General features: G+C 39.5%; 1 protein-coding gene across 2 annotated transcripts in view; it reads left to right on the forward strand.

Annotated features, from left to right (window-relative positions):
* TP53BP2 (tumor protein p53 binding protein 2) overlaps positions 1 to 14,658 on the forward strand; it is a 29,467-nt gene extending 14,809 nt beyond the window's left edge. For both annotated transcript variants that reach the window (XM_009894294.1, XM_009894295.1), the window contains 9 exons: positions 767 to 895; positions 1,466 to 1,602; positions 2,388 to 2,877; positions 3,243 to 4,024; positions 5,905 to 6,042; positions 6,654 to 6,787; positions 7,844 to 8,010; positions 10,973 to 11,172; positions 13,979 to 14,658. In XM_009894294.1, the coding sequence (XP_009892596.1) occupies positions 767 to 895; positions 1,466 to 1,602; positions 2,388 to 2,877; positions 3,243 to 4,024; positions 5,905 to 6,042; positions 6,654 to 6,787; positions 7,844 to 8,010; positions 10,973 to 11,172; positions 13,979 to 14,020 (2,219 nt within the window). In that variant the 3' untranslated portion in view covers positions 14,021 to 14,658. The remainder of the gene's footprint in view (positions 1 to 766; positions 896 to 1,465; positions 1,603 to 2,387; positions 2,878 to 3,242; positions 4,025 to 5,904; positions 6,043 to 6,653; positions 6,788 to 7,843; positions 8,011 to 10,972; positions 11,173 to 13,978) is intronic.
* The last annotated feature ends 432 nt before the right edge of the window (positions 14,659 to 15,090 follow it).

The raw sequence follows: 15,090 nt of genomic DNA on the forward strand, positions 1-15,090 counted from the left end.
TCCATACAAAACTCGAATTTTTGCTATAGGAATGCCTGGTGGTGTGCTATTTGAACTAAAATATCACTCCTTGTTTTTTAGTATTTGGGCAAAACGACTCCTTTCCTAGAGATAGTGTCTGATACTTTGTCAGAATGAAACTCTTCTCCTGCTGCTTATCATTACAATTTGAATTTTATATCACTTATTGTACTAGATAATTTAGTAGAGAAAATTTGGTGAAATATTTAAACTAATAGCAAGTAGCAAACGTTTTCTTAGTTATTTTTGAAGGAGTCTGCATGCCTGCTCCAGTGAATGTAAGATCAGCTTTAATGCAGTGCCTATATGCACATTGAACATACAGATGACTTTTCTGCTGTTTTGGCTTGGATCTATTTATGCTCTAAAGCATCGTGTTTTTCTTCGCACAGTATCTCTTTCTCCTCCCTTCTTACCATCCTGTCACTTTTGCCTTACTGTAAATATTCAAGGAAAGTTTCTTACTAACTGGAAAAGTTTCTTGTCTGAATTCTGCAAGTGCAGATGTGTGCCAGGGCAAATAGCTTTGCTGCTGCCTTAATATTTGTTTCTGAGCTTGGTTTTGCAGTTTTTTAAAAACGAACAAATGAGCAAAAACCTGAAGTGATAGGATTTATAGCAGCTAACCTGTTATATGATACTTGTACACTGTCTAGACCCACCTCTCACAAAAAAAAATACCTGTAATAAGTAAGTCAATAAAAGCATTATTTTAGCTTAATCTGTTCCACTTGTTCTCTCCTAGGTTCTGTTGTCCCCAGTGCAAAACCTTCCCCATCTGCCACTGACTGGAGTAGTTCAAATGCAGACAGTCATATTAGTCAAGGGTCAGCCTTGACTTCAGGAAAAGGAATTGTGACTAGTGAAGGACAAGGTATGTTCTTATATGCTTGGCTAATGTTAAAATATGGAGAATCTAGTTAATGGTTCAGTAAGTGTGTAGAATTCATTTGAGAGCACAAAAACCCCCAGAGAATATTGCTGTATAAGCTTCAGTATGGTGTTGCAGGGATTTAAAAAAACAAAAACAAAAAAAAAAAAACCCAAAAAAAAAAAAAACCCAAAAAAAAAAAAAACCCAAAAAAAAAAAAAACCCAAAAAAAAAAAAAACCCAAAAAAAAAAAAAACCCAAAAAAAAAAAAAACCCAAAAAAAAAAAAAACCCAAAAAAAAAAAAAACCCAAAAAAAAAAAAAACCCAAAAAAAAAACCAACCACCCAACCAAACTTGTTTTAGGTGGTGAAGTAGATACTAATGCCTTCATACATACTCCTGTTCAATTTGCAAGACACAGCATTTGGCAGGCCCTTGGGCCCTTAGCGCAGAGGTAGGATGGATACAAAAAGCATCCCTTGCATACACGGTCTTGAATATTGCGCAGAACAGGACTCTTATTCCTACAGTTGTGTTGTCCCTTTTAAAAGTTTGCCTCTCTCTAACAACAGCTGAAGGAGAAACTTTTTTACGAGACAAAGAGAAGAAAGTTCGTCCATTCTCAATGTTTGATTCTGTGGACCAGTCTGCTGGGCTGGGCACGCTCAGAAAGAATCAGAGCAGCGAAGATCTCCTTCGAGAAGCACAGGTATGCAGGAAACTCGAACTACTGCATTCCATCTGATAGGGATTACTACACAGCTTTTCAAATACTGCTGTCAGGAAGCTCTTTGAAAAGTACCTAGGCCTACTTTTAAAGGACTCTTTCTGAGGAAAAAAAGTCTTTAAGGCTGTTAATGGCAGTTGGTAACTCAAAATCATTCCCTACAGGCATGGTGGTGAAAATCTACATTTTGACTGAATACATAAAAATGGCTGCATTACTTGTACTAGTGTGTATGCTTTTTTTTTTTCCAACGATGATAGGCACAGAGGCATTTGCATGGGTTTTTTAAAGTCATTTAGACACTTGTTTCACTGTTTAATGCAGCAGTGTCCTTCAGATGTTTGACTGCAGCAAGACTTCCCACCTGAATCTTGGCACAATAGCATGATTTGATCAGGTGGGGTTAAATAACATAGAGGACCTGAGGATGCCAAGTGCTCTGTTGAAGAACAGGTTTTGTGCCTAAAGCTGCTGCGAAGTGCCTTTGCTACTGCTAGAAAAATTACTTTATCCTGCCATTGCTTGAAGTTTTAAACATAGCTGCTACAGAAAGAATTAAAGAGAATGGATTCAAAGTATAAACAACTATGACGATAAAATGTTTCAAGAGGTCTCTTCATGTTTCCACTGATGTTGTAAACAGTATTGCAGCAGCAGTAGAAATACTAGATACTGTGTCCTTCTTTGAGGCTCTTTGGTCCTTCACAGCAGAACGCCTAAAACATGTTTCACTATTTAATCTTGATAAACTTTTTTTTGTCTTTCAGACAGCCAATAAAAATGTAACAAAGGTACCACCACCTGTCCCCACTAAACCAAAGCAGATAAACTTGCCTTACTTTGGTCAAGCCAGTCATCTGCAACCTTCTGATACTAAGCTGGATGGAAATCTGCAGAAGCTGCCTTTGGCTATTGTAACTATGGGGAACAAACAAAAAACAGTGGCACAGCAGCCTTCCCATCCTTCTCAGCAGATACAGCAAAGAATTTCTGTACCTCCTGCAGGTTCTTCCTCTAGCCAGGACCAAATTCTTCCCTCCTCCAAACAGGAGAGTCCCCCAGCAGCAGCCGTGAGACCTTTTACCCCTCAGCCGTCCAAAGAGACCTCACTCCCACCGTTTCGAAAGCCTCAAACTGTGGCTGCAAGTTCAATTTATAGCATGTACACGCAACAGCAGACTCCTGGGAAGAACTTCCAGCAAGCAGTGCAGAGTGCTTTGACAAGGGCGCAGACCAGAGGACCGCACTTCCCAAGCGGTAAGCGTGTGGCTCTCTGCCTCTCTTCTGCTTCATAAACCTCAGATAAGATGTACTTTCCACCTGGTCTGTGGGTATAAAGCTGTTCCTCAGGGGAATTAAGCAGGTTAGTACAGCTATAAGAATCTTAGACGGCTCTTACATGCTGTATATGAGCATTAGCAAAAAGTGCAGAGTATCTGTCTTGCATTTGCAAGATAACTAATGGTAAACCTGGTTGCCAGATTAATTCTGTTTAGTGGATCATATTATCTTGCTTCTTTGCCCTATGTAGGTGAATCAGGTTGTGTGTTCTTTTTAGGTTTGTTGATCAAATGTTCACGCTTGTTTTTTTTCCCCCCACCCCTCTCTGAACTCCTCCACAGTGTATGGCAAGCCTGTGATGGCAGGAGCTGGTGTACAGAATCAGCTGCCGCAGACGGAGAACGTCTACTCAAACCTCCAAGGCAAGCCAGGCAGTCCGGAGCCTGAAATGGAAACAATAGCCTCTGCTCATGAGAATCATGAAACAGAGCGAATACCCCGTCCCCTTAGCCCAACCAAATTGCTGCCTTTCCTATCCAATCCGTATCGCAACCAGAGTGATGCTGATCTGGAAGCACTGCGGAAGAAGCTGTCCAATGCACCCAGACCACTGAAGAAACGTAGCTCCATTACTGAGCCGGAAGGACCTAATGGCCCCAATATTCAGAAGCTGTTGTATCAGAGGACCACTCTGGCTGCAATGGAGACTATCTCAGCTCCATCACATCCCTCCAAGCAGACAGCATCAGCTGCCAGTCCTGAAAGCCCAGCAGAAATCCCAAATCCTTATCTAAGTGCAGAATCGGAAAAAGAAACAGCTGTTTCTGTGCCAGAACCGGCCATTGCTGAGGAAGCAGAAAACACACCAGCAGATCAGAGCGAAGCTGTTCTTCCCTCCGTAGCTTTGGACACTGTACCTGAGGCAGTATCGGATGGTGATGAACTCACACAGCCAAAAATGGAAGAACCAAGCCTAGAAGCTTCCCTACCACTGGAGGTATACATGGAGGAATACCCTCCGTACCCTCCACCTCCCTATCCATCAGGGGAACCGGAGAGTTTGGGAGAGGACTCCTTCAATATGAGGCCTCCGGAAGTTACTGGACAGTTTTCCTTGCCTCCTGTAAGTATTAGTTAGCCTACAACTTGGGTGCCCTGTCAACAAGTCATCTCAAGCTCTGCCATAAATCCTGTGTGGTCTATTGCAGAGCTTAGGCAGATGTGGGAGAACAGTCCCACAAATAGTCTAGAAGTCTCTCTGTGGGTATCTGTTCTATTTGTGCGATGCTCTTATCTCCAGAGTGAATGACAGTAATGAAAAGTCTCTGTTGTCTCTAGAATTAACAACATGATGAAAAGTTTAAAATGGAATTTGATACACAAATAGTAAAACTCTTTTGGGCTGTAAAGAACATTTTTTATAGAAGTCTGCCTATTACATCCAAACTATACTTCCTTCTTAAAGAGAAATTAAAATTCATTCTTTTGAGGCACAGTTGCGGATTTCACAAACATTTCCCACTATTGCTGATATGAAATGGAAACTAATTATCCTACTCCCAGATTGCATTTGTTTATCTGAAAGTGCCTTGCTTGAAAAATATGGAGAAACAGACTACTTCAGTTTCTCCTTTAAAAACCAATTTGCAGACATCAACTGCTTGCATTTCTTCTACTGAAATGTTTTTCTGAATTTTTCTTTGGAACCTGATTTAATATCAGTCAGTTCTTAAGTTGCATCAAAATGGAGTCTCTTTGGGCTAAGGGTCGGCAGCATTTTACCATCTTGTTTGTTTTGGAAGTTTGTATCTGTGTGTGTGGTGTGGTGTTATCTCACTGTTGTAGAACAGAAATGCGTACTGCTTTCAGTTCCTCAAAGAGTTTCTTTTAAAACTTATCATGAATAGAATTTTAATAACTTAATACATGAAAGTGGTGTTTTCCTCCATCGCTTCGGTGCAGAGGAGCATTTAAAAGGTTTAAATGTGCTTTTTAACCTTGTAATTTGTGTATGGAATAGTCAATGCATGTTTTCGTGCTTAAAAGGCTTTGTCCTTGCTCCCTTTTACAAGGAAACTTGAGTGGTAGGATTTCCTAAATTGTAGGAACTCGTTTCTGGTTGGTTTTGTAATAATTTTGTGATGGTGAGAATAAACCGGCCCGACTTCTTGATTTCATATTTAAATTCTTGGGTTGTGCTGACAGGCTCTTTCTTTAAAAAGCCAGTACTTTTGATATCATGTATAAATCAACAGGCAAAAGAGTATTTTCTGGGAATCTCTTCCTAATGTATCTTATCTTTACATGTTTGCTCTTGCAAAACATGAGTCATTTCTATTCATCTTTGCTTGGACATCTGTCAGAAATTTACATACCCTTATGAATAGTGTTTATTGCTGCTGCACAGCCAGCTGGGGAGAGCGCTGAGCTAACGCATGCCTATTCTCTTCAAGGAAAGAGTACAAACTCGGCTATAGAAATACTTGGTTCCCAGTGTCACTGTGAGCATGTAAAGTGTTTCTATGCTTGGTCCTATATTCTTTGCAAAACCGCTTTCCGTAACTGCTTATGTTCCTGCTAACATCTGCTAAATTTAGGAAAATATTAGGAACTTAATGTCAGCACTTAAAGTAGTGCACTTCATGGAGTGTACTGCTTGGTTTGTGTAACAGCTTTGATTTGAGAGCTAATACTAAAATGTTCTGAATGAATAAAAAAAATTGCATTCTTTCCTGATCTTCAGGGATTTGGGAGTTTTATTATTTTGTTGGTGTGTTTGAGCTGAATAGCGACCTTGTCTAGAGATAAAGGCAGAGATCTTTCATAACATGTGTAACCTACTATATTCATAATATGCTGGGGAACTGGTAGAAAACAGTCTAGATCTCATATTAAACACTGACTTAGATTGGTCGTTTCTGTTGTCATTCCCAAATAAGCAATTCTGTGTTCTTGTTCTTCTCAGGGAAAAAAAAGTCTGTAACTTGTTTTACCTTTTCACAGGGGAAGAGGACGAACTTGCGCAAAACTGGCTCCGAGAGAATTGGGCATGGAATGAGAGTGAAATTCAATCCCCTCGCATTGCTTCTGGATTCATCTTTAGAGGGGGAGTTTGACCTCGTGCAGAGAATAATTTATGAGGTACAAACACTAACTTGAAAGAGAAGGAATAGCAATCCTGGTTCAAACTGGGTAGTCGCAGCTTTTCTGGACTGGGGAAGCTAAAATAACAGTGCACAACCTAGATCTGCCCTTGAGGAGATAAGTCCTAACAGGACATGGCCACTTGGAAGCTGATTTTAAGTGTGTTAAATCCACACTGGGTATTTAGCACCAATATTGTAAATTTGCAAGATGACATTTTCCTCATTTCTTATGTAGTGTTTCATCCCCTATCTGGCATGTTATCAGATAATTTTGATAAGCAAAATCCACGTGAATTTTGCTTACAGTTAAATGGGCAAATAGCAGAAATTTGTTATAAATGCTTTTACTAAGTTATCAGGATACTATTTCTCTGAACCACTTTAGGTTCTCACTGCCAAAATGAAGCTGCAAGCTTATATGTGAGTCAAAATGTGAATTTTTGAGATTGGTTACTGCTGTAGTTTTCTGCCTGTTGCTCATGTCCTTTGTAGAAATATGGCTCAAAATTGTATTTCAGAATAAGACAGCTCATTTTTATATGTGAAGAGATGTTTATTGTAGAGAGTTTTATCAGAATGTGAACGGCTCCTTTTCTGGCTGAATAGGTTGAAGATCCTAGCATGCCCAACGATGAAGGGATTACTGCGCTGCACAACGCCGTGTGTGCTGGACACACGGAAATCGTGAAGTTCCTGGTACAATTTGGTGTGAATGTGAACGCTGCAGATAGCGATGGATGGTAAGGCTTTCTTCAAGTGTTACCTTACAAATGCTCTCCAGAAGAGAGCTGCAGCCTGGGGACTGCTACAGGTCCCTCAGAAGGTCACTCAGTTTGCTCCTGCAGAGCTGGCAATAACTTTTCCGCAGTAGAGCAACAGCAGTTCTCTGTGGGGCATCATGTGAGAATGGGCAGAGGAGAAAATAGGCAAATTATATTAATATTCCCTCTATGCAAAAAGTGTGTCCGAGGCCCAGTAGGGTGGATCCAGTTGTCGGGAATTTGACCTCTTTCTTTGAGATATTGAAGACAGCTTATGCATAATGAGATGTTTGCTGAAATTCCTGGTGTCCTCCTCTCTGTGAAACAGCTTGTGTGTAGCTTACACACGCTCTGGGCAGTATCCAGCCCTGCAAACTATCGTCAGTGCTTTGTCCAGTACTCGGACAACTTAAAACCAAAACAAAGCTGAAAACCACAATGTACAAACTAGGCTTGTAACTGATAATGGGTTACAAATACTCCTTAAGGTTGCTAGGGAACTTATTTATAAAAGGCCAAGGGGAAGGGGGCAGTGATTTTACTATTATTTCTGCCTGTAACAAAAGTGTCTAAGGCCTACAACTGAATAAAGATGCTGCTTGTCCCTCAGCCTCAGTAGTTACCACAATTACCTGCACTTGTCACCAAATCAGGTCTGGAAGTAATTAGCTAGATTGTAAGAGGCATGATGTCAGGAGGATTTCAGAGTGTTTTTTTAATATTGATTTTTTTTTTTTTTTAATTTATATTGCTTTAATCGATGTTCTCAAAATGTTAATGGATTATAAAAAGGTAGCATAACTAAAGATCCATATGGAAACCCAGCTTTAGGGCTCAAGCAGCTCTTGGTAACTCCTGTTATCTGTGAAAAGCAATTGCTCTTGACATCCTGGGTTAAGAGCTTCTGGTGGGAAGCCTTCAGCGATGCAGTATGGATTGCTGGAGGTCACACACAAAAGTGGTTTGCCCCTAGGAGGCTGTAAGCACTGCTGTAAGCAATAAAAGTAATGTCATCTTTTGTTTCTTGGCTTGCAGGACCCCCTTACACTGTGCGGCATCTTGCAATAACGTGCAGGTGTGCAAGTTCCTGGTGGAGTCAGGTGCAGCTGTATTTGCGATGACCTACAGTGACATGCAGACGGCTGCAGACAAGTGTGAGGAAATGGAGGAAGGCTACACACAGTGCTCCCAGTTCTTATATGGTAAGTGATGACAACTGAGTTTTGGAGCATGCTAGGGACTCACCTGGCGCTTCTTGGTATGTTTTTGGATGAGGAGAGGTAAGCTGCGTGCTTAGGTTGCGTGCCCATGCCTCGAGTTTCTCTTGGAAAGAGAGAGGTTTTAGCCAGCTTTTTGTTACAGACTGAGGTCTGTCGAGACCTACTTTATAATGTTGAAGCTATAGAGATGATGTGAGTAACAAAATGTTCTCCTACATTAAAAACCTTGAAATGAGTTAAAAGCGTGCATTGACAAATACATTAGTGTGAGGTGACAGTTAGGTGAATCTTATCACACAAGTACTTTTTTTACATAAAATGAAAAGTGGTGTGGATATCTCAGCAGGCAGTTCCTATCTGCTGCCTAGTGTCTTTAAATGAGGAATAGTTCCTAACGTGCCCTTCAGAACTAAGAAAGGTATTGCCGAGTTTCTGCCTTAACGGAGGTTAGTAAGCACTGAATTTGACTTTCTTTCTGGCGGCCGCCTTCTCTTGCATTTAAAAGAAATCCCTTATTAAATTTAGATTTTATTCAAATAGTAAGATTACAGGGAAGCTATCTTTTTAACGGAGAGGATGAATTGTCCCTAGAGTGTGATGAGTATTAGTCAATGAGGTTTTAAATTACTGTATGTTTTGTATGTAATCGGGTTTTAAATTACTTTTCTGTATGTTTTGTATGTGGTTCTTGTCCCCTAGCACTTACCAGCTGAAGTATTATCTATCTGGAAGAGGTTAGAGTAATGGCAATGTGATACAACATAAAAAGCTGTAATAGACCTTTCTGGTTTTGTGGAACATGTGAGATCTGACTTTCTGTAAGCTACTCAGCCAGCATATTTCAAAACAGCCTGTCCAGCTGTCCTCACTAAGGTTGAAAACTGTGTCTCTTGGTGCCGAATAGATACTTTTCCCTATGAAGGGAGGAAACTTATTTAACTAGCCTCAAAATCTGTAGGCCAAGCAAAATTCCGTTTAGATTTGTATCCAGACTCCAATGGTGGTCATCAACAGCAAATGTCCAAGGAAGATCGTAGGACTAGATTAAAAATAATACCACTTGTCCAATATTTCTTCTTGGGTTTGACTCCGATGTGAGTTAAGAGAATGGTATCTTTGTGTAGAATAGGTCTTGAGAGATTTCTTTCAGGAATTTGCCTAATTCTTAAAATTCAGATAAACAGCCCGCAAGATCCTGTGGGAGGGAGATTCATGGCTTTATTATATATAGCATGAAGAAACACATTCTTCTTGTTTGTGGGGTTTTTTTGTGTTACAAGATACTTCCCAATGGGTCCTGAATGGTCTGTAAGGCTTTGGCTTATTGCCAGCTTTTCCAAATTGAAGCCACTGAAAATAAGATATGTCTTGATACGCTGGCTGTTCAGCTGTCAAATTTCTATGTTTTTCCATTAAGAATTAATCCTATTGATAAGACTGTTTCTAGTCGCCTATAGTTATAATCAGAAATTCATTCACTGGCTAAATCTGTTTCTTGCTGTAAAAGAAGTTTGGGGATGTGTATCTGTGTGTTTCCAGAACAGATACAGCATTAAAACCCGTCAGGTGAGAAACCTTGGTGTAATTCATTGATTCACCTAATCCCTTTTTGTTGTAAATGATGCACAATATTGAATATCATCAAGAAGTACGGGTATGTTGAAATAAAACCGCTAGTCCTTTAGCATCGATTAAATGACAAGTCTCATGCTGCTTAGGTATGTAATTTTTGACTTTCTAAGTTTTAATGCATGTTTGCGCTGCTACCATGGCATGACTGTTAACACTTTTTTTTAGAAGACAAGATCTGTTGCGCAAATCTTTTTTGTCTGCTTTGATGTGTAGTGCTCAGTCTTACCTTCCATATGGGTGCAGAGCACAGCTTTTGCCAAACCTTTAATCATACCAAATGCAAAGCAAGGGAAGAGTCTCTCTGAGCAGAACTAAGCATGTATTGGAAGTAAATTAATTTTACGTGAGCTGGTATGCAGAAATTAAGAACTTGATTTGTTTCCTTTAGTAGACGTAGATAAGAATCCTATACAATAAATTGTAATAGGTAAGAGAAGGAAAGGGAAATGACAAGTTTTGTGATACGATGTGCAATGTACTTTTTGCTTCTGGCAATACCAATAGGAAACAAAAAATCCAGTAGGGTTCAATATTTCAAAATGGAATAATTACCGAGGAGAAAATTTGTACAGCAGTTGATTAAGATACCTGTTCCGGTTTGCTGCTTATAAGCTGAGGAATGTGTACAGAAAGAATAGTATTTCATCTTTGGCTACAGCTGTAAAATGAGCAAATTCTAAATAACATCTGCAAGGCGTGTGCACGTACCCCAAAACACCTTGGCCCAGAAGCAATTTAACAGAACTGTGTTTCTGAAGTCAGTGTTTAAAAAAACCGTAATTAAAATAGTGGCAGAAATTAAGAACTGCTCAGATAAGTATTTAAGGTAACTGAAAGCAGCTGGTGGGTAGCAGACAAATCTTTCAGGTATAGGTCTGAGATGCAACTTGTTTTAAAGTTCAGAGATAATGTGGCTCGGATGGCAAATGACACCTCAAGCATCAAAATAGCAATGGTGGTCAACAAAAGCAGGTATTGCTATCGCCCTTTGACAGAAAGAGATTACTGATGAACTAAGAGTACAAACACCTGTTTCTTGCTCATCACTTAGGTGATGAACTTAGCTGAAAAAAACCCAGGATGTAGTGTAGGAAGTATGAGCACTAGCATGAAAATAAAACCTTTTGCCAATCAGTGCTCCTCTCCCCATTGACCTCGTATTTTTTGAACACATGTAAGGAAGGAATCTCTCTGCCACGTGCAAGGGCTAACTTCACAATGCCACCTATTCTAGGACTGACTTTCAGTAGGCTGATGACAACAAGGTGCTAAGTGTGATAAGAATCTGTGTCCTGTGTTTTTAATGTTGCAGGAGTCCAGGAGAAAATGGGGATAATGAACAAAGGAGTGATTTATGGACTCTGGGATTATGAGGCTCAGAATGATGATGAGCTCTCAATGAAAGAAGGAGACTGCATGACAATCCTGCGTCGGGAAGATGAAGATGAAATTGAGTGGTGGTGGGCACGGCTGAATGACAAAGAAGGCTATGTTCCCCGCAACCTGCTAGGGGTGAGTCCTTGATGTTTCCAGAATCAAAAAACCCCACCCCACTACGTGGAGTATGCACAGCATTATTCTCATGGGTCTAAGTTAGGTGCCGTTTCAAAAGTCAAGAGGAGGGAGTTGGCATTCTCCATTTATTCATCTGGGAAGTTGAATACCTTAATAGAGAGTGGGTTAACACCCTCTGTTTAGATACCTAACACAGATTACATTAATGGGTACATAAAAGAACATATATCGCCACCCTGCTATACATAGCAGGTTCTAATACTAAGCTTGTCTCACCATCTTAGAGGAAAAAAAAAAAAAAAGCTTTTACCTGAACATGACGTGTGCATAAGATTTTGCTCAGCGTGTGAACAGAACTGGGTTTCCCCTCTTATAGAAAGTGATACACTGGCACAAAGGGCCTTAAGAACAGAAAGTTGTATGAAGAATGAGTCGTAAGTCTTTCCCTGTCTGGGTCTACACAGTGCACCTTGTGATTTGAGATGGTTTCACAGAGTTTTAAGAGAAACACTGCAAAATTCTACGTTTGTTTTTTTTTTTTTTTCTAGTGTTGAAAGAGAGATCACATTGCCAAATAAAGGCAGATCTTTGTTTTCTCCTATGTTCTTTTTAAGTAATATTTAATCATATGTCAAAGGCCTTACATTAACGGCTTCTCATCATCATCTTCTGTATTGCCTCTTTTATTAAAAGCAACCGTATACAAATAATAGATATTTTCAATTATGTCCCCAATGCTTCTCCTCATGGCTGAGTTGTTAGTAAACTATGGCAGATGGACACACATATAAAAATTCTATTAAGCTTTTTTCTACATATCCTCTTGCCCTGCTGCTGGAGATAAGAGGTTCTGCCAATGCTAAAGATTAACTGCTGTGAATTTTAGCTGATTGATGTATGATGCTTGAAAGAGGCTGAACCTCCTTCCTCATGCAGATAATCCTTACTGTTAAACTGGTTAGATTTTTTGTGGAGTAACTATACCTAATGCAAAATCAGTTTTCATTTCTGCATCACTTTCAGGTCAGGCCTACCCACAATGTCACGTAAAACATAGTACTATCTATCCCTAATGTAGTACTGCTGCTTGTTTTTTTTCCCCTTCCAAATGTAAGCATTTCTAAATTGAGAGCAGCCATCAGGCCTGCAAAACAAGGTCAAGAAAGGTCAGAAATAGCAGCTTTTCTTTTTTTTTTTCCGTGCCCCAGGGTGAATTGTGCACGTGCTACTTCTTCATAAGCTTGTGCACTCGGCCTGAGCACAGGTGTGTAAGAACACAAGGAGCATCTGTGCTTCTGTAATAAAAAGCACAAGGCAATCCAGTGTAGACTGGGGATCACGACTCATCCTTCTAAGCACAACACCATCCGAACAGAACCTTTGGAGAAAACTACCCAAGTTACACTCTTGTGTGTGTTCAGTTGTGCTAGTACTGTTATCGAAGGATTCTCTGGTTATTCTCAAAAGCAATTACTGGACTCTTAATATAGCAGCTGAAATCTGGGATAAGATATTCAGCACAGAGGAAAACATTTGGTAGTTTGATACATTCTTATATTAAGTAAGTTGTATTTTTATCACAGCTGCTTTATCCTTTTGCAGTTAGGTGCACTGAATAGAAACAAGGATGAAATTATCTGCAAAAGCGCTCAACCCTTCTTAGTGACTCACTAGCTCCCTAAGCTGTGCGAGAGCTCTAAAACTGAATGCAAACGAAATAATACTGTCAAAAGACTGACTTCTTCATTCCAAACAACATCTTTTGAACACTATCAGGTGTTACGCTACTGTGACTGACTGACTGACTTCATCTTTGCTAGTGGTGAAGTCATAGCAGGCTGAGACGAACCTTGTGGGTGAAGTTGTTGGTCTTCTCTTTATCATTAGCTGACCATGAAAAAGAAGAAAAAGCCAGAAACTGGCTGAAGAGAAAAGAGGGTATCTTTAAGGAGAACTTAGCTGAAAAAAACCCAGGATGTGGTGTAGACATGCAGTGGAATTCAGAGCGTGGAGGATTCATCTTTCCTAATTGTTTGAAATGTATCCTTCTATTTTTTTATATGCCAGTAGTCATGCTTTGCAGAACAGGAGTTGTTCCCAGAGCCCTTTTCAAGTGGGAGCCAAGAACTTCCCAAGCATCTCAGCATTGCTGTGGTGAGCTGTGTCCCATCAATTGTCACCCTGCATCTGAGGCAGTCGCTGTACCTCTGTGTGTGTAGCCACAATGTGTGAATAGCACACAGTTCAAGGGCCAGAGTGTGGCAGCTACTGATTTACTGCTGGCCAGTTAAATGAATTTAACTGGCCACCCACTATCCACTAAAACACAGCTCCTACAATTCCACGGTCCTTATGCAGCCATATGTTTCCAGCTTGCCCAAAGCTATAGATCTGTAAAGGCTGATAGGCATTGAGAGAGAAAAGGCAAAACAGACTTTAATACCTCTCCATTTCCTTTATAAAACAGGGAAAAATCCCACAGTTCACTAAACACAAAAGTCTCTTGACTTACAAAGCCACATGCTTTTTGTAGCCCACCCATCTGGGTAGAGCTGAAGGTACTGAATTATGTGCTTTACAATGCCTTCTTTTTGTACTGTCATGGTTAGTATTTTTTAAACTTGCCTAAGAATGCTAAATTTATATTTGTTAGTGCTCTGGGTGTGTTTTATAACCATGCTTTTGCTATTAGAGATTACATTAGAATTGTAGCATCAAAGAGAGGTTTTTCTTTCCTTTAAAAAAAAAAAAGTAACCTTTTAAAGCACTAAAATTTTAAATCTCATTTCTGTTTTACCCTCAGCTGTATCCAAGGATTAAACCTAGACAAAGAAGCTTGGCATGAAATAGTACAGAAGCCAGATTCTTGAAGTACTAATCACGGATGACTTACAAAAAAAAAATTCATTTTGTGTTGGTTCCAATATCATGAGACTTATTTCAATGACAATGTAATTTGAAAGCTATGAAGAATGTGCTTTGAAAACAAATGAAGGATTGATGCATTAGCAAATGGATGAGGGCATTCTACAAGATGAAATAATGCTTACAAGCAAATGAAATTCTGCTGCCTTTGGTCTAAGCAAGCCATTATGTTCAAGTACCCACTCTGATTTCTTCAAAAGTGGCAGAAAGGAATTTCACATTTTTCTGCATTAAATCCAAGGACCTTTTCAATTTACAACTGAAGGGAATCATCATGAAACAGACATTTTGGCTTTGTCCAAACTTACCCCGAGGCTTTTTCCAGATGGGAGAAACTAAAATAAATTACGTGCACAGCACCCAAATGCTTACTGCTGGAAGCAGAACGTTTGTTAAAGAAGCTAAATCGAAGTGCATCTGAACAGTGACAACCACATGATAGTTAAGCAATAACTTTAAAAAATGTTGTAGCATCTTAGGAATTCCATGTATCCAAAATATTATGTGCTGTAACAGACAATGTAGTTTTAGATTCCTCTTTTTACAGAGCCTCATGTATTTATTGTATTTTGTACTTTGAAAACTAAGCGTAGAAACTTTCCATAGTCCTTGACAACTTACTTGTTTTTACTTGACTGTGATACCATTAAACTTTTTTGTCTCCTCTTCGGGTTTAACTCTGGGTATTTTTTAGTGTAAAGTTTTTATTAGACCATCTGAAAATGTTAACAGTGAGACACACTGCAGTTCTACATTATGTTAACATTCATCTACTTTCTGTATTAAATTGAACCCTTCCCCCCCAGTTTGTTCAAGAGTCTTTCTGCACTTAAAATTAACCCAAATCTGTTAGTTGCATATAACCTTTGTTAACCGTAAAAGCTAAGGGACATACTTCAGAAAAAAACTCGGTACAAGTTTTGTCCAAACAAAGCCTTTCCCATAGAATTATCTTTTTATATCTATCAATTTGGGAATAATCATCTGACA

This window comes from Charadrius vociferus, unplaced genomic scaffold (genome assembly GCF_000708025.1).
Source record: "Charadrius vociferus isolate BGI_N301 unplaced genomic scaffold, ASM70802v2 scaffold261, whole genome shotgun sequence".
Classification (NCBI taxonomy): domain Eukaryota; kingdom Metazoa; phylum Chordata; class Aves; order Charadriiformes; family Charadriidae; genus Charadrius; species Charadrius vociferus.